Source organism: Sus scrofa, chromosome 16 (assembly GCF_000003025.6).
Source record: "Sus scrofa isolate TJ Tabasco breed Duroc chromosome 16, Sscrofa11.1, whole genome shotgun sequence".
Taxonomy (NCBI): domain Eukaryota; kingdom Metazoa; phylum Chordata; class Mammalia; order Artiodactyla; family Suidae; genus Sus; species Sus scrofa.
Genome location: NC_010458.4, coordinates 51,729,790 through 51,751,829, shown reverse-complemented (window position 1 = coordinate 51,751,829; position 22,040 = coordinate 51,729,790). Strand labels below are relative to the sequence as shown.

General features: G+C 51.4%; 1 protein-coding gene across 1 annotated transcript in view; it reads right to left on the bottom strand.

Annotated features, from left to right (window-relative positions):
- Window positions 1–18,660, bottom strand: part of SH3PXD2B (SH3 and PX domains 2B) — a 125,605-nt gene extending 106,945 nt beyond the window's left edge. The window contains 1 exon segment of the mRNA XM_021077089.1: window positions 18,445–18,660. Coding sequence (XP_020932748.1) covers window positions 18,445–18,519 — 75 coding nt within the window. The 5' untranslated portion in view covers window positions 18,520–18,660.

Below are 22,040 nucleotides of genomic sequence, written 5' to 3'. Positions count from 1 at the left end.
TATCCATGTGACAGTCACCCCAGCCCCTGGGAGCCCTCGAGGTGCAGGGGCCGGATTTGTCTGCCTCACCAGTCTTCCTGGTGCCTGGCAACACTGGGTTCACTGGAACCGCCCGGTGGGAGACCAAGAGGTGGAAGGACAGGCAGGCAGACCAAACGCCGAACCAGGGCCACCCAGCCATATATCAAGGTGACCTCACTCGAGCCTCTCCCTGTCTGGGATAACAATGCTCTTGGAATGGCTGAGTGAACAGCTCAGCTGCCAAGGGTGCTGGAAACAGAAGCGTCTTTGTTACAGAGGAGAGGGCAGGCGCGGGGCCCAGCCCTGGGAGAGAAGTCCACTTTTCACCCCCGGACCTCTCTGGACAGACGATGGAGGAACAAGAGAACAGCGCAGGAGCGATCCCCGCTGCAGGTGGAAGCGGCGGCCCAAATCATGGGAGAGTCAGGGCAGCCCAAGGGAAGCCTTCGGAGGCGCTGGGGCTGCTCTGCATCCCATCTGGGGTGTGGGTCCAGAACCTATGCATGCGTAAAAGCTCATGGAAGGCTACACCAAAAAAGGGGATTTTCCTGCCACGTCTAAATTAAAAATTAAAAATAACAATCACTCCTATGTCACTTTAAAAAAAATGCACTTTCTTTAGAGGACACGGAGATGATTCTTGGCTCTGTAGTGTACAACTGCCCTGGGACTTTACAGGTCACTTCACGGCTCCAAGCCTCCATTTCCTCATCTGTAAAATGGACAGAATCACCATACCTACTTCATAGGCTTGGCCAAGGATTCAACAGGCTAATGCAGGGCAGGGGCTTGGCACATGGCCTGACTACAGGGAGCTTTGAGCACAATCACTGCTACCCCCCTTATAGCGATGAGGCACTGGAGGCCTAGGCTGAGTCTGGCTCCCCTGAGGTGAGCTATGCTCAGGAGAAAAGTCAGGAATGTCACGCTGTGAAACCCAATGACTGCCCCTCTTCGCAGATGCCTGCTCGCACAGGGCTGCCCCCCCAGCCCATCTTCCCTCGCGGCCAGAGTCTCTTCCAGATGATGTGCAGCACGATCCACTTCCAGCGCTGGCCAGGCCCAGCACTTCTGCTCTTCTAGATGGAGACTCAGAGCGGGTGGAAACACTCGCTGGCCCGGGCGTGCATCGCTAGCCCAGGCCTCTGGCTGCCAACTCACGGCCTTGCACACATCTGGCCCGAAGCGGCACGGGGAACTTTCCAATGGCAAGCAGAGGTGCTGGCAGCTGGAGCCCAGGCTCCGCCGAAACCAACCTGAAGGCTAGCTTTCTAGGAAAGCCTCCAGGGCAGGCACTTAGGGCTCGCGGAGATCTCCCAGGCTGCCGGGGGAGCCTGGGGCACTGCAGGAAATGGAGCTGAGAGATTTAAAGTCAGGGCCTCTCTGGTGTTAGCAGGGCTGCCTAGGGAGAGGTGGACAGCCAACAAGAGCACCCACTCTGTGCAAGGCATTAAGTCATGAAAAAGAATCAAAATGGGCCACATTTATTGGGCTGATTAGACATTACACTAAGTACTTGGTTTATGCTAAGTCACAGGGTCTGGAGACTCAGAAAGGGCAACTGACTTACACAAGGTCACACAGCCAGCATGTGACAGAGCTAAGATCTACACTTGGGCTGTGAGACATGGTGAGAAAAGCCCAGGAAAAGGCCCAGCCCAGGGCCTGGCACACAGGAGGTAGCTAACAGAGAAGACAGCGATTGAATTATCTCACAGGCTGCAGGCCCCCTAAGAAACACTTTACAGCTGCTCACAAGAGCACAGAGGGCTAATTCTGTTGGTGGAGATTGGAGGGACCCTCCAGCCAGGAAAACAATTGCTTTGGATCTTGAGGGATGAGTAGAAGTTCTCCAGCTAAGAACAAATACTAACGAGTTCTTGCAAAATCCCCAGCACACTCTGCTCTCAGGAACCCTATGGAGTGAGGCTTATTTCCATCCCATTGCACATCGCTCGCTGTAAACTGACATTCAGAGAGGGGAGGGGGCTGGTCCAAAGCCACGTGGCTGCTTAGAGAGGATGTCAGAATTCGAATCCAGCTTTGTTTGACTCCAGAATGCCCCCTTCAGTCCCCCAACCAAAGCCACAGTCACTGCAGCAAAAAACGGCAGTAGCTATCTAAACCAGAACAAGAAATGTGGGGTCCCCCAGGCAGTGTCTTGGGGAGTCTCAGTCTACAGCTGCCAGCGCTGGGTCAGGGGGCCCAAGAGAATGCTGCTCGCTCTCCAGCCACACCACATGAGGCAGCCCAGTCTCAAGACAGCAACAATGCAAATAGCACAGCCTCGCAGTTGCACCTGGGTTTCCATCCTACCTACACCGCTTCCTCGAGCAAGCAATTCAGGAGCCTCAGTTTCCCCATATGATAAATGGAGATGCTAACACAGTCAGCCCTTGGTGTCCACAGATTTAACCAAGCTCAGATCGAAATTTTTTTAAAAAAAGAAATTCCAGAATCTTCCAAAAAGCAAAACTTGAATTTGCTGTGTGCTGGCAACTATTTCCGTAACATTTATATTATATTTATAGCTATCTACATGGCATTTACAGTGTATTAGGTATTATAAGTAATCTACAGATGATTTAAAGTATTCCAGAGGATGTACAAAGGTTACATGCAAATACTACACCGTGGTACATAAGGACTTGAGCATTCATGGATTTTGGTATCCATAAGAGATCTGAGAACCAAAGCCCCAGAGATACCAAGGGATCTTGGAACAGTGTCACCTGTCTCCAAAGGCTGTTGTAAAGTGTAAATGGGACAGTGTCTGTAAGATGCCTAGCAGAGTGGTGGCTCTTAACCTCCTTCCACGTAAACAGAGTGGGTTCCTTACGCCCAAATCCAACCCAGATCATTAGGCTGAACTAAGTGAACTCCGCCTTGTTAAGTCAAAAATTGACCACTTCATACGGTTCAACCCAAGAGCATCCCAAGGGGTTAGAGGATTCCATCTCTGCCCACCGGACTAGACAGAATTCGTTACTTTTCTTGAGTGTTGACTATACGTCATATACTGGGATGACTCCCCCATTTATAGATGAAGAAGATACTGAGGTTCTGAGAGGTTAGGTAACCCAACCCAAACCCCACAGGTGAAAAGTGACCAAGTCAGGATTGACACCCAGGTCTGGCTGTAAAGCCAGTGCCTTCACCACGCACAATGCTTGGCCTGGTACCAGCAAGAGGTCACCACAAGGAATCTGATTCTGTCTCAGCTGAAGGACGCCATCAATGGCCAACACCCTAGAATCATGGGACCTGGGGATAGAAAGGGCCCAGGAAGTCATGGTTTCATTCAGGGAACACGTTAGGCACCTGTTCTGGTGGAGCCCTGGACTACGGGGGACTTGGGGGCTCAGGAGAGAGAAGACAAGTTAACAGACAACTAGACCCAATGTGTGAGCACTGACATGGGCTTGGTCCACTAGGAACGTCAGCCTCAAAGCTGCGTGTCTTCACTGGGCGGCAGGCAGAAAGAGGCCGCCTGTGACGGTCTGGGATACCCCCTAAACGACTGCCCCCTCCCCTTAAGTGCACCTTCGTCATTCTGTCCCACTGGGCTTGGGGACATGAAGAAGGAGGGGGAAAGAACTAGATGAGAACGCAGAGGGGCTGAGCTTACAAACCCTGGGGACGGCCACCCATTAGGAGCATCATAAGGGAAGTAGGGATTCCTGCACCAGATTAGGTTGGGGCTGCATACGTGGGTTCCAAATTTAGTACAGCAAAGAAGCCTTTTTCCCCACATGAAACCATGTGTGGTTCTGCGGGTTCCTTGGCTACCCCTGTGCTCATGCCCTGCTGGGCTTCTCACCCGACTAATCCTCCTAGCCTCGTGTGACCTGTGTGGACTTTTCTGCCAGTCTCTTGTGGTTTACCTTTTTATTTTGATTTTTGGCCACTCCCAAGGCATGCAGAAGTTCCCGAGCCAAGGATTGAACCTGCGCCGCAGCAGCGACCCAAGCCCAAGCCTCTGCTGTGACAATGCTGGACCCTTAACCCGCTGCACCACAAGGGAACTCCACTCTCTGGTGCTTTAGAAACAGCTCTACGAGACAGGAAAAAAGGGAGCCAAGGAAGCAGGGTCCCTTCCTTCTCCCTCCCTCCAGGAAGCTTTCCAGACTCCGCCATCCCACACTGTTCCCTCTCCTCCAGAGAAACCTGGGATAAAACATGAAAATACAATACAAAGTAAAACAATGTCACTGCTCGCCACCGCCAATGGTTTCAAAGTGTTTCCTATGAGGCTACACTGCCTTACTGTTTCCACTCAGCAGGGGTGGAAAGTAAGACCCAGGGAGGTGAAGTAACCTGTTCCATCCGGCTGGTAATAAAGTCTCGGGCAGAGGCTGAGCCATCTATGTTTCTACCACCAGAGCCGAAGCCTTAGGCATAGTTTTTTCCCAGATCCTTTTTCTATATGTCGAAGTGGTTTAGGAAATTAAGATCACATCACACAAATGATGCGTCTTTTCCACTTGCGTTATATGGCGAGCATCTCCCCATTTCATTAAACATTCTTGGAACAAACCATTTTTCAAGGCTTCCTGACAGTAAGGCTGTAAGGCTACATATCATTTATTTAATCCTGCCTCCAATGATAAATATTTAGGCTATTTTCAATATTGTTTTAATTACTGCACTGCTAAATATCCAAATGGATAAGCCTTTGGGGAAAACGGCTTTTAGATCTTACGGCTGCAACCTGGACTCGTCCATTTAGGGCATGTTTCTAAAGAGTGGTCATTCCAGACCACCTGCCTTCTATCATTTGCGGTTGCTTATTTAAAATGCGTATCACTAGTCAGGAAATGGTAGTGATGACGACAGCAAAGATAATGTAATACTTGGAGGTAACTATTTATTCAGGACTTTTAGGTGCCAGGCACTGCTGTAAATCCTTTACATGAAAAAACCCATGGTAGGTACTATTTTTTTTTTTTTTTTGTCTTTTCTGCCTTTTCTAGGGCCACACCCGTGGCATATGGAGGTTCCCAGGCTAGGGGTCTAATCGGAGCTGCAGCCGCTGGCCTACGCCACAGCCACAGCAATGATGGATCTGAACTGCATCTGCGACCTACACCACAGCTCACGGCAAGGCTGGATCCTTAACCCACTGAGCAAGGCCAGGAATCGAGCCGGCAACCTCATGGTTCCTAGTCGGATTCATTAGCCACTGAGCCACGACGGGAACTCTGAGTAGGTACTATTCTTACACTCATTTTACAGGTGAAGAAACTGAGGCCCAGAAGTTAAGTCATTTACTAAGGTCACACATTCCGCCAGTTATTGACAAATCCATGCCATCTGGCTTCCAAGCCCAACCTCTGAAACTTCCACCCAGAAATCTTTCACCGTTTTGCGCGTGTGTGTGTGTGCAGGTGTGCGCGCGCGCAATGTGTGTGCCATGGAGCCATTAGGCAATCTGACAAAATCTATATTCCCCTTCCCAAAATTGTTTAAAAATGAATAAAATAAAGCATATCATATTCCAAATGAAACTAATATTAAATTGAAATTAAAATGTTTAAAAAATAAAATTATAAATATATGCACACTTTAATAATGCAGTAAATAACAAAACTAGAAGTAGGTTAAGCAACGGCACAATTCTGAACCAGTAATGAGTAAAAAGGATCTATTGGGATCTACGCAACAAGTGAAAAGTGACATGAAAACATCGGTGAATTTCCACCAGTGACAAAGTCACAGGTATTACTAGTGCCACTGAGGGCCGCCGCCTTCATTCACAGTGGAAAAATTGTGGTTGGAGGTTAGTAAGAATAAAAATGTACTCTTTCCCCTTCCAAGTTCAAGGACCCTCTGAATTCTACCCATTTTAAGAATTTCTCTGTTAATGATGGGTTTCCCTGTCCCAGAGTAGCCATCTCCTTTTTAATTTTTAATTTTTGGGGGGGCTGTGCCTGTGGCACGCAAAAGTTCTTGGGCCAGAGATCAGATCCGAGCCACAGCAGTGACTACGCTGCTGAATCCTTAACCACCGCTGGACCACCAGGAAACTCCCCATCTCCTTTGGACCCCAGCTCAGAGCGCCACCTCTCTGTCCTAGCAGGAATGCGCAGGCCAGGCCTCAGACCCCTGGCCTATCCCCCAGCCCCACGTCAGGCCTACCATAGCCCTCATGCTTTGGTGACATCTTCCGAACAGATGGTGACCTCTGTGAGGACAAAGGCTGCCCGGTCATCTTAGCCTCTCTTGGGCTTGGGGCCAGGCCTGGCCCAGAACAGATGATAAATCCACATCTGTGCAACTGACTGGCAGCCAAGGGTGGCCTGAAGCCACAGGCTGCTGATTCACACCTTGGCTGGGGGGCAGGAAATGGTGACGTCACTGTGTGGGTTTCTGGCTTTCTTTGCTAGTACAGTAGGCAGGGGGTCCACACAATTCTGCTTCATTAAGAAGAACAGAAAAGAGTATCCTTATGTGCTGCAAGGCGAAGTTTCCCTTCAAGTCCGGGGGATGAGTTGACTCTACCCTTCTTTACACTCAATGCTGGGTAATAAAGCTGCGTATGATCCTGGGCAAAGTACTACATCTTTCTAAGCCTCAGTTTCCACATCTGGGAGATGGGCTAACGACAGTAACTATGTAGCAGACATCTACTGTTTCTACCTGTCCAGGCTCCGGGCTCTCTTCTTCCAACAACAGTGCCCTGAATCTCCTATGACTACTGGCAATTTCATTGTGACTGTCCATCAAGGTGTCCTGCCCTCGCCTGGCCAAAGGATGGTCAGGTGACCTGGCTGGGCCAATCAGATTCTCTTTTCCTGGAACTGGACTCCTGAGTGGCCAAAGGGACTGAGGGATGGAGCAGCTGCCTGCTTCCGGTGATGCTCTGATGCCCACTGGCAGTCTCTACCTCCTGGATAGCTCCAACGGACCAAATCCTTCTGTGTGCAGGGGTTGAGCCTTCCCCTCGGTTCTGCCAGGGCCATCTTCCCAACACATTTCCACCAGCTTAACTTATTTCTGTCACGTGCAACCCAAGAATCCTCCTACTCCTTACTAGGTGGAGCTGCTGCTCAGATTCAGTGACATAAAGCACGAAAAGCCTTGAGCATATAAGAAGCATTCAAATAAATGACAGCTATTCAATAATAATAATAATAAATGATGATTAAGTTCTGAGAGCAAAACAAACCTGGAGCTATTTAATCTCTCCCAAATTTGAGAACTCCTACTGGTTTTCAGAGTCCCCTCTAATTTTTCCTATCCTCCCCCACCTAACTGCATCATCACTGTCTGCACACAGTCCTCCTGCGGGCAGGTGCTCTCTCCCTTCAGCCAGGTGTGTCTGTCTGGCCTCTCTAGTCTCCTGTGAAAGGCCTTCCTGCCTGCCCATCAAGACAGGGGAGTGTCAGAATCCCCATCGAGGCTCAGCAGAAATGAATCTGACTAGCATCCAGGAGGACGCAGGTTTGATCCTTCACCTTGCTCAGTGGATTAAGGATCCGACGTTGCTGTGAGCTGTGGTAAGGTTGCAGATGCGGCTCAGATCCTGTGTTGCTATAGGCCAGCAGCTATAGCTCCGATTCAACCCCTAGCTTGGGAACCTCCATATGCCACTGGTGAGGCCCTAAAAATACAAAAAAAAAAAAAAAAAGAGTTCCCATCATGGCTCAGGGGAAACAAATATGACCAGTATCCATGAGGATGTGGGTTTGATCCCTGACCTTGCTCAGTGGGTTAAGGATCCAGCATTGCCATGAGCTGTGGTGTGGGTTGCAAATACAGCTTGGATCTGGTGTTGCTCTGGCTGTGATGTAGGTTGGCGGCTATGGCTCCGATTCAACCCCTAGCCTTGGAACTTCCATATGCCTTAGGTGTGGCCCTAAAGAGCAAAAAACAGGGGTGGGGGCGGGGGAGTTTCCCTGAGTACCAGCTCCACCCAAGCACTCCAGATTCCATCTTGGACAGCTCTGGTCCTGAGCCAGGGGTCACAGCCTTCTTGAGGGTGGAGTCAAGAGGGTGGGGCTTTCTATTCTTTTATGGCTCTTGGCCTAGTCAGGAGCCCCCAGATCCCTGGGGCTGCCACTCACCCATCAGGCTCCATCTCCATCAGTGAAATCTTTCCTGCTTTTTCCAAACATGCCACAGGCTAGAGTTTCCGTTTCCTCGCTCTCCCATTCTCTCAGCCTGAAATCCTCCTTCCCCTTCTCCACTGGGCAGCACCCCTCCTGTGCTCTAGATCAGCCTTGGGTCACCTCTGCTGCGCCGCCTTCTCTAACTTCCAGAACCCAAGGGCACAGGCCTCTGCTCATTCCCAAGTCCCAGATGAGCCCTGAAACTCCTTGTCTACCTGTCCTTCAGGGCACTTGACCTCCTCGAGGTCTGAATTCCCTGCTTTGCATACATCTGTGTCATCCTTGTGCTTAAAAGTGCCTGGCTCCTGGAGGGACTTATATCTGTTCAGTGAATTCCCAGGAAACACTGTTCATATTATAAGGTAGGAAGGAGGGTCTCTTTCTTTTCATTCCTTCCTTCCTTCCTTTCTTCGTCTTTTTAGGGCCGCACCTGTGGCATATGGAAGTTCCCAGGCTAGGCGCCGAATTGGAGCTGTAGCTGCCAGCCTACACCACAGCCACAGCAACACAGGATCCAAGCCAGGCCTGTGATCTTCACTGGATCCTTAACCCACTGAGTGGGGCCAGGGATCAAACCTTCATCCTCATGGATACTCATCGGGTAGATTACCGCTGAGCCACACCGGGAACCCTAGGAAGGTTTCTTGGTTATTGTTTTATTGAGAGTGGTCGTTTTGACAGCACTGCCAGATAAGTACAGGATGTCCAGTGAAATCCGAATTTCAAATAAACAATGAATACTTTTAAAATATAACTATGCCCCAGATATTACCTGTTTATCTGAAATTCAAATTTCACTGGGCATCCTGTATTTTCATTTGGTAAACCTGGCAGCCTAAGTCCTGGGGTGGCCCAGGAGGGGCCTGCAGAAGCAGGTGGGAGAGCTCTGTGTACACACACACACACACACACACACACACACAGACACCACCTGTACCTCTAGTTCCTTTTCCCCTCACAGTCAGAAGAAGGCTCCGGGCCAGCAAGTGTGAGGCAAGAACACCCTGTAGTTTGGAGAATGGGGTAGAGGAGGGATGGTTTGTGGCAAAGCTCGGGCCCGTGGGTGCCCAGCAGAGCCCCTAAGGATGCACTACACCAGCCCCTGCCCATGGGCCCACTTGCCAGGCCTCCGGAGTCTATCACATCAGCCAGTTCCCACGTCCTGCAGGGGGCAGGATGCCAGCCCCACTCAGGGTCTGATGACCTCTCTGGGAAGGGACAACAGGGCCCCAGTCTCTGGGTATTACCCCAGCCGGGAAGCTCCAAGGACAGCTGTCCCAGCAGCACCGTGCCCCTGGGCATCGGGCACAAAAGCTAATTTAATTTCCCCACCAAAGCCAGCCACTTCCCAGGGGGAGAAAGCTCGGGGCCAACAGCAGGTGGCTGACAGAACCACACCAGAACCCAGGCTCTGGGCACAGAAGCCACCCTCGCAACCTTCCAGCCACATGGCCTCTGAACAAGCCTCATCTTCTCTTTCGGGCCAAGGGTGGTCACACCTCACCCCTTGTGCCCACCAGGCTGACAGCATGCTCAGCCGGAGGCTCCCTTTCCTACAGCTGCAGTGACGCACAGCTGGCCTTGACCTCCAAGGGGAAGGAGAAAACTGAGTCACACCAAGCAAGACCATTCCCCCAGCACAGCTTTCTCCAAGGAAAAAAGCCTGCCTGATTTGCAACAGGATATGAGTGTCCTGGATGAGAAGTACAGAGAACGGAGCCGTCTCCTAGGCCTTTTTTTGGCAGTGTGACAACCATGCTGTGTGCTGACTCCGCTGCACCTCCAGGTGGGTGACAAGCAGATGGATGGTCTGCCCGGGGGAGTGGGGTGTGGGGCTCACCTCTAACCTGAATGGCCGCACCCTTGACCTTGGGGTGCAGAGCACAGAACTCTTTCCAACCTACTCAGATCCAAGCGCAATGGGAGGGAGGGGCCTTTCGACTAGGAAAGAAAGCATTTGCTTGGGCCTTCCTTCCCTCATTTTATTATTATTTTTTAATTAAAAAAAATTTTTTTATGGCTGAACCTGCAGCATATGGAAGTTTCCAGGTTAGGGGTCAAATTGGAGCTACAGCTGCTGACCTACACCTCAGCCACAGCAGTGTGGGATCTGAGCCACAGCTGTGACCTATAGCACAGCTCAGAGCAACACCAGATCCTTAATCCACTAAGCGAGGTCAGGGATCGAACCCACGTCCTTATGGATAATAGCTGGGTTCCTAACCAACGAAGCCACAACAGGAACTCCCCTTGTAGTATTTTAAACTCATCTTTTGCCACTTCTTGGGCTTGAGGACTTGAAAGCTACATCCAGAGCCTTGGCTCTGGGGCAGGAACTAGGGAGAGTCTCAGAGGCCAGCACCTACCTGGGGAGGACCGGCTCTCAGAGGAACTAGAGAATTCTGCTGCTTCAGGACAGGACTGGGTGGCAGGGTGTGGGCACCTGGCTGGAGCCGCCACAGTTTGGCGCTGCTCCTCCTTTAAAATGAGCATGCGCTGTTTTTTAAATTTGTACTAAAAGCAGGAATACATGATCCACGCAGAACATTTGGAAAACAGAGAAATGCACAGACGATTCAAAAAAAAGTGACATATATCTTATCAGCTATACTTCTGTGCCTTCACAGATGCAGATTTCCAGCCTGCATGTGTAAGCAGATGGGAGTCAGCCTGGGCACGAAGTCTTGCCACCAGCTTTTACGATTGAATATTCCTGTGACCGAAGATGGAATGCATTTCTGCCATCTCGATGGCATTCTAGCACGTGGATTTAGGATGTTTTACTCATCTTGTTCTCTACTGATGGGTATTTAAGTGGTTCCCAACTTTTACTATCATAAATGATTCTACATGTGTACACTCCTAATACGGCTCATAGTTTCTGAGCCCTTCCTCTAGGCCAGGCCCATTCAATTCTCACACCAGCCCTATGAAACTAGAACTATCATCATTCCCATTTTACAGGTGAGGAAACTGAGGTGTAGAAAGCGTAACTAATTTGTCTGAGGTCACACTGCTGGTGGGTGGCAGAGCAGGGATTTGAACCCACACTGTCTGGCGTACCTCCCCTGCTTATGGGAAGCATGGAATGGCACAGAAACAATGTTTGAACTCAAGCGACATTTAAGTAAATCCGAAGAGATGCTAGCCAACCCATGCCCTTTGACCCTCACAACTGCAGGAGCTGGGTGTAAGAGTGTAACAGGTTGAGGATGACCCAGCAGGTGAGGTGAGGGGCCTGGTGCCCTGGAACCCTGGCCCAGACGGATCAGGATGGCACAGCGCGCCTGACAAGGTCCTCTGGTTTTTAATCAGAAGAAAGCAACAGTCATTTTTTAAAAACCGACCTGCGGGGTCTTAATGCCTACTGAGGGTGCTACCTCTCTGCGACGCAGGCGGGGCACGGGACCAGGACCCACCTGCAGAGGAGGCAGGCAGGCTCTGCCTTGCTCACACGCCTATCCCAGGGCAGCAGGTGTCCAGCCTGGAGGCTGCACCCTCTACATGCCTCATGAATGAAAGAGTAAGGAAAACACATACGGGCCCCCAGGGTGGTAGGCAGGAGAGAGGCAGAGATGTGGCTCACGGCTCTTATCATTAATACCAGTTTTCATGACCACCATCGATTGTGTGCCTTTAAGACAGGAGGCATCAGGCTGGGCAGTATGTGAGAATCGCCCTCTCCTGACAGGTAAGCACTATTACTGCTCCCATTTTTTTTGGTCCACACCTGTAGCATGCGGAAGTTCCTGAGCCAGGGATCAAACTTGCAACGCATCAGTGACAACACCGGATCCTTAACCTGATGCGCTACCAGGCAATTCCCACTGCCCCCATTTTAGAGGAGCTCAAGGAGCTTGTCTGCAGGGTGACCCAGCTCAGGGGTTCAGGAAGAGGACTCAAAGCCAAGTTCTTTCATCATGAGGGAATGGTCCATAAGAAATGTGCTAGGAGCTGGCATTTATTCCCCAGCAGGAGGGATGGAGAATGGATTGCGTGCATACATTATCTAAACCAGCACACAATCCGCTTAGAAGGAAGACACGGTCCTCATTTTATAGATACAGAAACTAAGGCTCCGAGTTTCCTTGGGGCACAGTGGGTTAAGGACCTAGTGTCATCACTTCAGTGACTTGGGTGGCTGCTGTGGTATGGGTTCGATCCCTAGCCTGGGAACTTTCACATGTCTCAGAAGCAGTCCCCCCCTCCCCCAAAAAAAAGAAAAAAGAGAAAAGAAAAAACAAACTAAGGCTGGGGGTTAAGTGAGTCACCAAAGACCATGCAGAACTTGAATGCAGGAATGTTTGTCACTGATACCCAAGTTCTTTCCACTCAAGTTTGCTGGCCTGACCTGCATGTTTCTGCAAAAGGGAGTGCTAGGATGGCTAAGGGGGTGCTAGGATGGCTAGGGGGGAGGCAACTGGGGACCGGAAAATGGAATGTAGCTAATTTGGGCAGCAGATTCACAGTTTGTTTCAGACCACTGAGCCTGCCAGCCAGAGGCCTCCCCTAGACTGAGATAAGAATGTCGATGATGCCTAATAAGGGTGTGACCCATCCTGTGAAAGGCAGTTGCTCAGAGGAGAAACCCTTGGCTCTTGGAGCCTGGCGAGTGGAGAGGGAGGTTTCTAGGCGTGCAGCACATCCAGGCGCACAATGAACCCAGAGCTTCCCTGGAGTGAGAATGAGTAAGGGCTTGCTGTGGTCTGTGCTTCGTCAATCCGGGATGAGCAAATAAGACTAAAGGGCCCAGAGGGGGAAACCCGAGCCTGGAAGCTTAAGTGACCCATCTGTCTCATGGTTCAGGGGTGGGATCACAAGGCTGCAGAGATGTATGTCAATCCCCACACGGCCACTCCTTGCTGTGTGACCTCAGGCATATGTCTGTACCTCTCTGAGCCTCCAGTCTCAAGAGTGAATGGGAACATTAATGTAATTATCTGAAGGACCAGGACCCTGAATGCATAAATAAATTTCATCAATTAACAGATCAATAATCCACAACCCAATATATTGAAAAAGAGGCAAGAGATAAAACAGGCAATTCGCAGAAGATGAAAGTCAAACGGCTGATAAAGATGTAAAAAGATGCTCAACCTTACTAGCAAGCAGGGAAATGCAAACAAGCACGGCCAGGAGATACTATCCACACCCACTAACAAGTCTGACAATTCAGAGTGTAGGCAAGGACCCAGAGCAAAGACCCATAGTCACAGCTCCTGGGGAAATAAATGCACAAGTGAAAATGCACAAACCCTGAGACCCTGCAGTCCCGCCTCAGCTGTATGTGCAAGGAAGCACCTCTAAGAAAGCATCCTAAAAGTCTGTTTTTACACAGTTTTAGAACATTCAATCCAAGGTTAGAGGGTGCTAAAAAGGTAAAAACAGGAATTCCCATCGTGGCTCAGGGGTTAATGAAAGCGACTAGCATCTAGGAGGACGCAGGTTCGACCCCTGGCCTCGCTCAGGGTGTTAAGTACCTGGCATTGCTGTGGCTGTGGCGGAGGCCAGCAGCTACAGCTCCGATTCGACACCTAGCCCAGGAACATCCATGTACCACAGGTGTGGCCCCCCCCCCAAAAGTAAAAACATTAAAAGGTACATGAGGCCTGAGTGAGGAGGGGAGTGACTGCCACAGGGCACGAGGGATTTTGGGGGGTGACGGAAATGTTATAAAATTGGGTTGAGATGATGGTTGCACAGCTCTGTACACTCATTTAAAAAATCAATGGCTTGTGTACACTTACAATGGGTGAATTTATCTGTCAGGAAAGCCACTGGAAAAAAAATGTCTATTGGTCCATTTTTAAAACATGCCTGGGAATGATAAGCACCAAATGTAGAATACTGGGTTTTGGTGGGGGGTGGTTGTTGGGGTGGGTAAACAAGGGGCTCTGCATCTGTAACATTTTATTTCTTAAAAAATAAAAATAGAAGCTATTTGAAATGAGTAAGGCAAAATGGAAAGACCCGACGGCTGGATGGTAAACAGACAGGTATTTTACTTATTCTATACATCTCTGTGTTTGAAATGATGTACAAACAGAATGGAAAAGTACCTATTTCAAAGGGCTGTTGTGATGACTAAATACACACAGGGGGCTTAATCCAGTGCCTGGCCCACAACAATGGATTAAATTGCAGCTATTATGCAGCCTGCTCTTCTTAACCTCTAAAGACCTCGAGACACAGCAAGCCAGTATCTCCTGGACCCAGCTGATGGACACTCTCTTCTTCTCTTTCTCTGCTTTTTAGGGCCACACCTGCAACATATGGAGGTTCCCAGGCTAGGGATCTAATCTGAGCTACAGCTGCCGGCCTACACCACAGCCACAGCAACTCGGGATCCGAGCTGCGTTTGCAACCTACACACCACCTCACAGCAACGCTGGATCCCCAACCCACTGAGTGAGACCAGGGATCGAGCCTACATCCTCATGGTTACTAGTCAGATTTGTTTCTGCTGCGCCACAATGGGAACTCCCCAGACACTCTCTTCTAACCCCAAGGCTTCTGTATATCCCTTTCCAGTGCTAGAAATGGGGTGATCCAAATAAAATCTGCAAAACAGGGAGCACTTCCTCCTCCCCTCAAGCCAGAAGATAACCCAGCTGGGGAGGGTCCCCCAGGGTATGGCCCTTGAAAGCCTTCTTTCCATTCATTCAGAAAGCCATAGGCTCCAGGGCAGGTGAGATGCTGGCACAGAAAGGCCAACAGATAGACAGAGGACAGTGGCTCCAGGGTAGCTCTCTCCAAATAATAATATTGTTGATATTATTGTCCACAATAATCCCTACCCACCCGTGGGGATCTCAGAGGCCCTGGGAGCTCCTGCCCCTGCATTTTCCAGACCTGGTCCCTGGTTCTGTCCCTGGGCCTATCGAGGATGTCTCTGCCTGCAGCTGAAGGAGGTCGGGGTCAGGCACAGTGAGGATAGGTGCCCTGATCCTGGAGCAGATGCCATTTCAGGTGGAACAAGGTGCCCAGTCCTGATGGGCAGCCCCGAACTCCAGGTGTAGTTCTCCAACCAGATGTGTGGCACCTGTGACCTGTTCCCTCCCAGGCAACCAAGTGGTGAGCAGGTAGAGGGGAGGCAGCTGCAAATGGGGAGCAGGTGGTGGGGAACCCTCTGAAACTGACCTGTGTGTTTTCATGCAATGGTTGGAAACACTGCCCTTCTGGAAACACGTGAGGAGACATTCTGGCTTGTCATAAATGGGAGGGCGATGCTACTGGCATCTATCGGGCAGAAACCAGAGAGGCTGCTGAATACAACGCACAGGATAGGCCCTCACGACAAAGACGGATCTGGCCCAAGATATCAATAGTGTTGAGAGGAGAAATTCTGCACCAGAGGGTAGTGGCAGTATTTACAATTTCCGGACTATAGAAGCTCAGAGAGGTAAATCGACCAGCTCAAGGTCACACAGGAGGAAGTGGCAGAACCTAGGGCTGTCCACCTCTCCTGCTCATGCTGTCTCTCCAGAGTGGCTGGGCCAACTGCAGAAGGGAGGATAAAAGTCCGGGCCCACGGCAGTAGCTGCATCGGTGCCCGTTCTTCCCAGAGTGGCAGGGCCAGGTATGGCTTGAGAGCAGGGGTAGGGTCACTCGAAGTTTCTGGTGGGTCCCCTGCCATCACAGCACTTAATTTTCTCTCTTTCTGTGGATGTGGATGACTAGGGCTTCAGGTCAACCCACCATCCCTCTTCATTTGATGAACCCAAAAGACTAGCTCAAAAGGAGGGGGGCCCTCTTGAATCACAAAGAGTGACTAAACCCACATGCAGCAAAACAAGTTCATGGTGAAATTCCTCCTCATGTGACTTTGGTATGTTCCCAAACAGAGTGACATGGATACCACGGGGCAGGGAGACAGGCATCTAACGGTTCTGGAATGTCAACCCTGTTGGTCACACGTCCTTCTCCCAGGAAGTGGGCACCACTACCCCCATTTACAGACAAGGAAACTGAGAGTTGGGCAAGTCATGACGCCAAAATCTGAACACAAATCCATGTGAATATTCAGAGACGTGTTTGAAGGGGCCCCTAACAAGTGACTGAAGGCTTAGAAAGATGCCCCTCAAAGCTGCAGAACCTCTAAAAAACAGGCAGGCAGGGATCTAAGGAGAGAATGAAAAGCCTCAGAGTGGTCACAAATGATGGCAGTTTTTTGTTTGTTTGTTTTTGTTCTTTCTTCTTTTTAGGGCTGTACCTGCGGATAGGGAGGTTCCCAGGGGTCGAATCCGAGCTGTGGCTGCTGGCCTACGCCACAGGCGCAGCCACGTGGGATCTGAGCTGTGTCTTCGATCTACACCACAGCTCACAGCAATGCTGGATCCTTAACCCACTGAGCGAGGACAGGGATCGAACCTGTGTCCTCATGGAGGCCAGTCAGATTCCTTTCTGCTGAGCCACGACGGGAACTCCGTAATGACGGCAGTTTTTAAGGGGACTTTGCTTAGAGACACCCTGAGGTATGAAACCTGCAAATCGGTGTGGTCTGGAAGAACAACATTTTTGGGGGTGGAACAGACTTGATTTCCATCCCTGCTCAGCCCTGACTGTGACTTCCGGTGTAGGACCTCACCTTTCTAAGCCTTAGTTTCCTCATCCGTCAAGTAGGCTTAAGAACCTGTGCTTGACCGCCGTGTGACGAGAGGGGACAGGAGAGTGTGAGTGGACGATGATGCCCGGTGCTTGGTGGCTGCGTGTACTCTGCTGTTGCCAGCTCACAGATCCGGTGGGAGGTGGCATGGAGAATTTGAGAACGCCTCCCGTTGCCATGTTGGTAAAAACTATCTTCATACCAAAGAAGCAACTCAGTTACACACTCAACAGGCTCAAACAAGAAACCCAGATTTGGCAACATTTGAAACAGTTAACCAAAAAAAAAAAAAAAAAAAAAAAAAAAAAAGACAATTTAGCCCAACTATGGAATCAAGGGAAACTTCACCCTATTTAAAGATGCCACAGGTCCAGGAAACAGCTTCCCACCGCCTGGCTAAGGCTTAAATAACTAGCTGCCCAGCCAATAACAATACAGGCTCACAAAGCACACCCTTTCTCACAGGGAGCGCAGAGTGGATTCCCGGCAATCTCCTTTCAGAATTTTACAGACGGTTCATGGAGAGCTTGTAGATCTGCTTTATAAGAAGCAGCCTCTTAAGAAAAGAGATCCAAAGACGACTTACTGGGAGGTCAAGGCGCTGAATGTAGCCAGCCAACGCCCCTTGCTCTTTATTGTTCTATACTTCTTTGTTAGGATTTTTTTTTCCCTCCCTCTTGCTCTTTTTTCCTTCCTGCTTAACTTCTCTGCAGCTAGGCGCTGCCACTGCCCCCTTCTCACCACCAGAGACACCACAGCCCTCTTCCCTCCTCCAGAGAGGCCTCCCCAAGGCCTCCCCTGGGTCCACCAACCCACAGACCCATTATCCCTCCACCTAGAAGCTCGGGCCCCTGAGAGGCCCCCTGAACCCACAGATTCAGCTTCAAGACGCCGTGGAAACCATTTCTCATCTAGGGGATCACCACCTGCCCCAGGCACACGTTCCAGAGGCAGGGAACACCGAATGCCTTGTTCCAGAACCCGAAGTCTCCTGGAGCCTCAGCTTTCCCATCCGCAAAACGATGCTACCCGCCCATTTTCTCAAGTCGTCGCCAGCACTAAACACGATTCCTATTTTGCCAGGGAACTACCAGGAGAAAACTTTAATACATTTTAAAACAGAAGTTACTGGAGAGAAGGAGCAGAGACTGGTTTTGTTTTCCGGGGTTTTTTGTGCACCTTTTCATGCTGCAGGCACTCAAAGCATCCATTCGCAGAGACCTTCACCGCTCGGCCTGGCCCCTCCGAAAGGGGGGAACCAACTTGGCGATCCCTGGTGGGGCTACCTGTGGCTGGGCACTGCGGGTCTGAGCGCCTCCGGACAAGGAGGGACAGGGCGGGCGGCCTGGGAACTGGCGCCTCTCTCTCTTTCTGTCTGTTTCCTACACCGGCTGGGGCCAGACTTGGGAAGGGCAGGACGGGAGTAGGGGACACAGGGAGCAAGGGGAAGGGGCGGCAAAGAGGCGAGGTGGGGGCGAGGCGGGAGGAGCGGGTGGAAGAGCGGAACAGGGCAAAAGAGAGGAGGGGAGGGGGAGAGAGGGAGGAGCCGGGAAAGACCCGGGCAGCTCAGCAGCAGGGCCGAGGCGGGGAGAGAAGGGGAGGTGGGGGAGAAAGAGCAGGAGGCAGAAGTTTTCAGAGCCGGGGGGCTCTCGGTTGCCCCCAGCAGGGCACCGGCTCGAGGGGGCGTGGGGGCCGCGCGATACTCACATAATGCTTGTTGGGCACCCGCCGCTTCTGCACGTCCAGTACCTTCACCTCCACGATGCTGCGCCGCGGCGGCATGGCCGCTCCTCTGCGGGGCCGAGCGCGAGGGCTGGAGGCGCGGGATGCAGGGGGCGCGCTGACGCGGACCGGGAGCCGGGGGCCGAGCGCGATCCAGAACCCGGGCCGAGCACGAGCCGCTGCAGCCGCCGCCGCCCTTCGCTCCGCGCGCCCTCCGGCCCGGCCGCCGCCGCCGCCGCCCGCCTCCGGCCCGCCCCCGGCCCGCCCCCCGCGCCGCCGGCCCGCCCCCCTTAAAGGGCCGGTCCCAACTCCCGCCTCCCGGCGCGCGGACCTGACTGGCCCACGTCCGGCCTCCGCAGGGCCTTTGTCCCAGCGGCGAGCCCCCGCGGCCAGGAGAGGGGACAGGCGGGCATCCGCCGTGCGAGCACTGATGGCCTGGTGGGTTCATTCCCGCACTCTCTTTCTGATAGTCGCGGTCGGGCGCTGGATTTGACGGCCAAACTCCTGGGTTCAAAGTCCAACTCTGCCGCTATTCAACTCTGTGACCTTGGGCAAGTGGCTTAACCTCTCTGAGCTCAGTTTGTTCATCTATAAAATGGGCCTAGTGCTGACGCCTACCAACCGGGGCTGTCCTCAGGATTAAGTGCCTGTGAGGTCAGAGCCACTATAAATGTTGTCATTTGTAAACTCAGCCTCAAGCCATGGGGATTCCGGGAGGTGCAAGAGGCCAGCAGCTTCTCCTCCTAGGCTTACAGTCTGAGAGATGGGGAGAGGGGGAGAAAAACAAACAAACAAACAAAAAAAAAACCCCAACAAATGCAAGTACAATACAATGACAATAGCAGCAAAACAGGGTGAGAGGGTGGTGAATGGGTGAAGGGCAGTGGATGCCTGTTCACAAGGCCATTGACTCCCAAACGTGAAGCACTTACTCCCTGCCTGGTGCAGTGCCTCTTGCTTTGGGGGACATGGTCTCTGAATTGTCAGGACAGCTGTGGGGAGAAGAGGGGGTTGCAGACCCATATTACAGAGGAGGTGTCTGAGAGTAGCCCCCAGAGTCACAGAGCTGGTGTCGGGACCCCATCTGTGTCTGGCTCTAGGCATATTTCACAAGTTAAAGCAGAGGGTGGCTTGGGCTGCTCCACATTTCTTCATCCAGCGCCTCCGAGGCCTGGCTTGGCACTGAGTCATTTTCAGGAGATGCTGGCTGAACAAATGTCTGAATGAATGTACGCATAATGCATGGATAGGAGGTTTAGGCCCCCGGCCAATGTTTTACACGAGTAAGCAGGGCTCCTTCCAGCAAACCACACAGCTCCCCTCCAGGCCTGAAGGAGCCCAGAGCTTCTTCGCATCCTAAATCCAGGGTGAGCCTTTGAAAGAGGGTGGTGGTGGTGGTGATCCAGGCAGGATGCGTGTCAGCAGCTCTGGCCAAGCCACTGGAGAGTCTGGTGCCAGTTCATTTTGACTCCGCCCAACTCCTTGCCCCTCTGACTTCCTTGCCAGGTTTTACCATCCTGCTCAGGCCCTGGAGGCTGGCCGATGAGGATGCCACTGATGAGCTCCCTGTCCTCTGGCTTCGGGTGAGGCTTGGTTAGTGGGAGTCCTTGGCAGGAGATTGAGGCCAGGAGGAGAGAGAGGTCGGGGTGGTCACTTCCCAAGCTCCCTTCCTGCTGGGCTGTCCTTACCGAAGGCGCCTTCCCCATGCAGGCTCTCGCAGGGTCCCGCAAACATTTTTCCCTCTAAGGGTGGTAACAGTCCTGCTGGCGCTGGACCCTTGCCTTTCAGTTCCCTCCGCCCTGCCCACACCTTTGTGAAATGGACTCTTTAACTTTCCTCTGCGACCCGGTTTGTGGGATTTGTTTTGTGCGGGGACCCACACCGATATAACGCCTGGAAGGCACCTTCTTCTGCAGCACAGTTGCAAGTCAAAGGGTGTGGAAATGTCTAGTACGTTGAAGGCCTGGCTTTTCTGTGCCTTTGGCTGCATCCTCTGCATGAGCCAAGCCCTCCTAATAAGGCAGAACGACAGAGGACAGGCGCTGGAGGAAATCTGTGAATCAGCCAGCTTCCTCGGTCTTCCCAGAAAGGCCATGAGACCTGCCCCCAGTCAAGCCCTGAACTGCAGAGTAGGTTCTCAGCCCTCCTGTAGTTTACCTCTTCCTCATGCGAGACAGGACACCTCCCATCTGCCGTCGCAGATACGATAACTGCATCTTCCCATGCCCCCTTTCTCTCTTTCTTTCTTTCTGTCTTGGTATTGTAGTGAAATATACACGGCATGAAATTTACCATTTCAACCATTTGTAAGGGTACCTTTCCATAGCATTAGGTACATTCACCTTATCGGGCAGCCATTGCCACCACCCATTTCCAGGTGATGGTCCCAAATTAAAATTCTGTAGCCATTAAACACGAACTCTCCATTCCTCCTCCCCAAGCCCTGGAAACCAGCACTTACCAAGTGTGAGACCTTGGGCTTGTCACCTGATATCTCTGTATCTCCATCTCCACATCTTAAGATGAAAAAAAGAATAATCTCTTGAACATAGGTTTGTTCTGAGCTCTAAATGAGAGACTACAGATAAAGTATATGTATTTTTGTTGTTTTGCTACGAGCCCATCTGATACCCCTCAACCTTTCCTGTTAACTTGCAATCCAAATCCCAAACCCATTTTTTTTTTTTTGTCTTTTTGCCATTTCTTGGGCCGCTCCCACGGCATATGGAGGTTCCCAGGCTAGGGGTCTAATCGAAGCTGTAGCTGCCAGCCTATGCCAGAGCCACAGCAACGTGGGATCCAAGCCGCGTCTGCGACCTACACCACAGCTCACGGCAACGCTGGATCGTCAACCCACTGAGCAAGGGCAGGGACCGAACCCGCAACCCCATGGTTCCTAGTCGGATTCGTCAACCACTGCGTCACGACGGGAACTCCCCCAAACCCATTTTTAATCTGCTTTGACCTACATCCACTCTTCCTAGGCCTGACCCTCTTTTTAGCCTCTGATTGCATGGCCCACTTCATCTCCCATCAGTTGTCTCCTTTCCCCCCATGTCTCAACAACGGAAATGACTTGGGAGTTCCCATTGTGGCTCAGGGGGTTGAGAAGCCAACATAGTGTTTCTCAGGATGTGGGTGCAATCCTGGCCTTGCTCAGTGAGTGAAGGATCTGGCGTTGCCACAAGCTGCAGTATAGTTTACAGAAGCAGCTTGGATCTGGCATTGCTGTGGCTTTGGTGTAGGCTGGCAGCTGCAGCACCAATTCAACCCTGAGCCTGGGAACCTCCATATGCCACAGGTTGGGCTGTAAAAAGGAAAAAAAAAAAAAAAAAAAGAAAGAAAGAGAAAAAAAAGATGAGAAATCACTTATCTCCAGAAGAAAACACATTCTGCTTTTGCCTACCAAAATGCCTTGGCATAAGCTATTCATTTCCCCACCTGTCTGCTAGTGATTCAGCCTTCAAATCCGGGCTTGGATGGCGCCTCCTCCAGGAAGCCCTGCTTCCCAGATATGTGATCACTTCCTCCTGGCCTAACATTTGCAGCCATCATACAGGGCTGTAATTGCCTTCTTATCT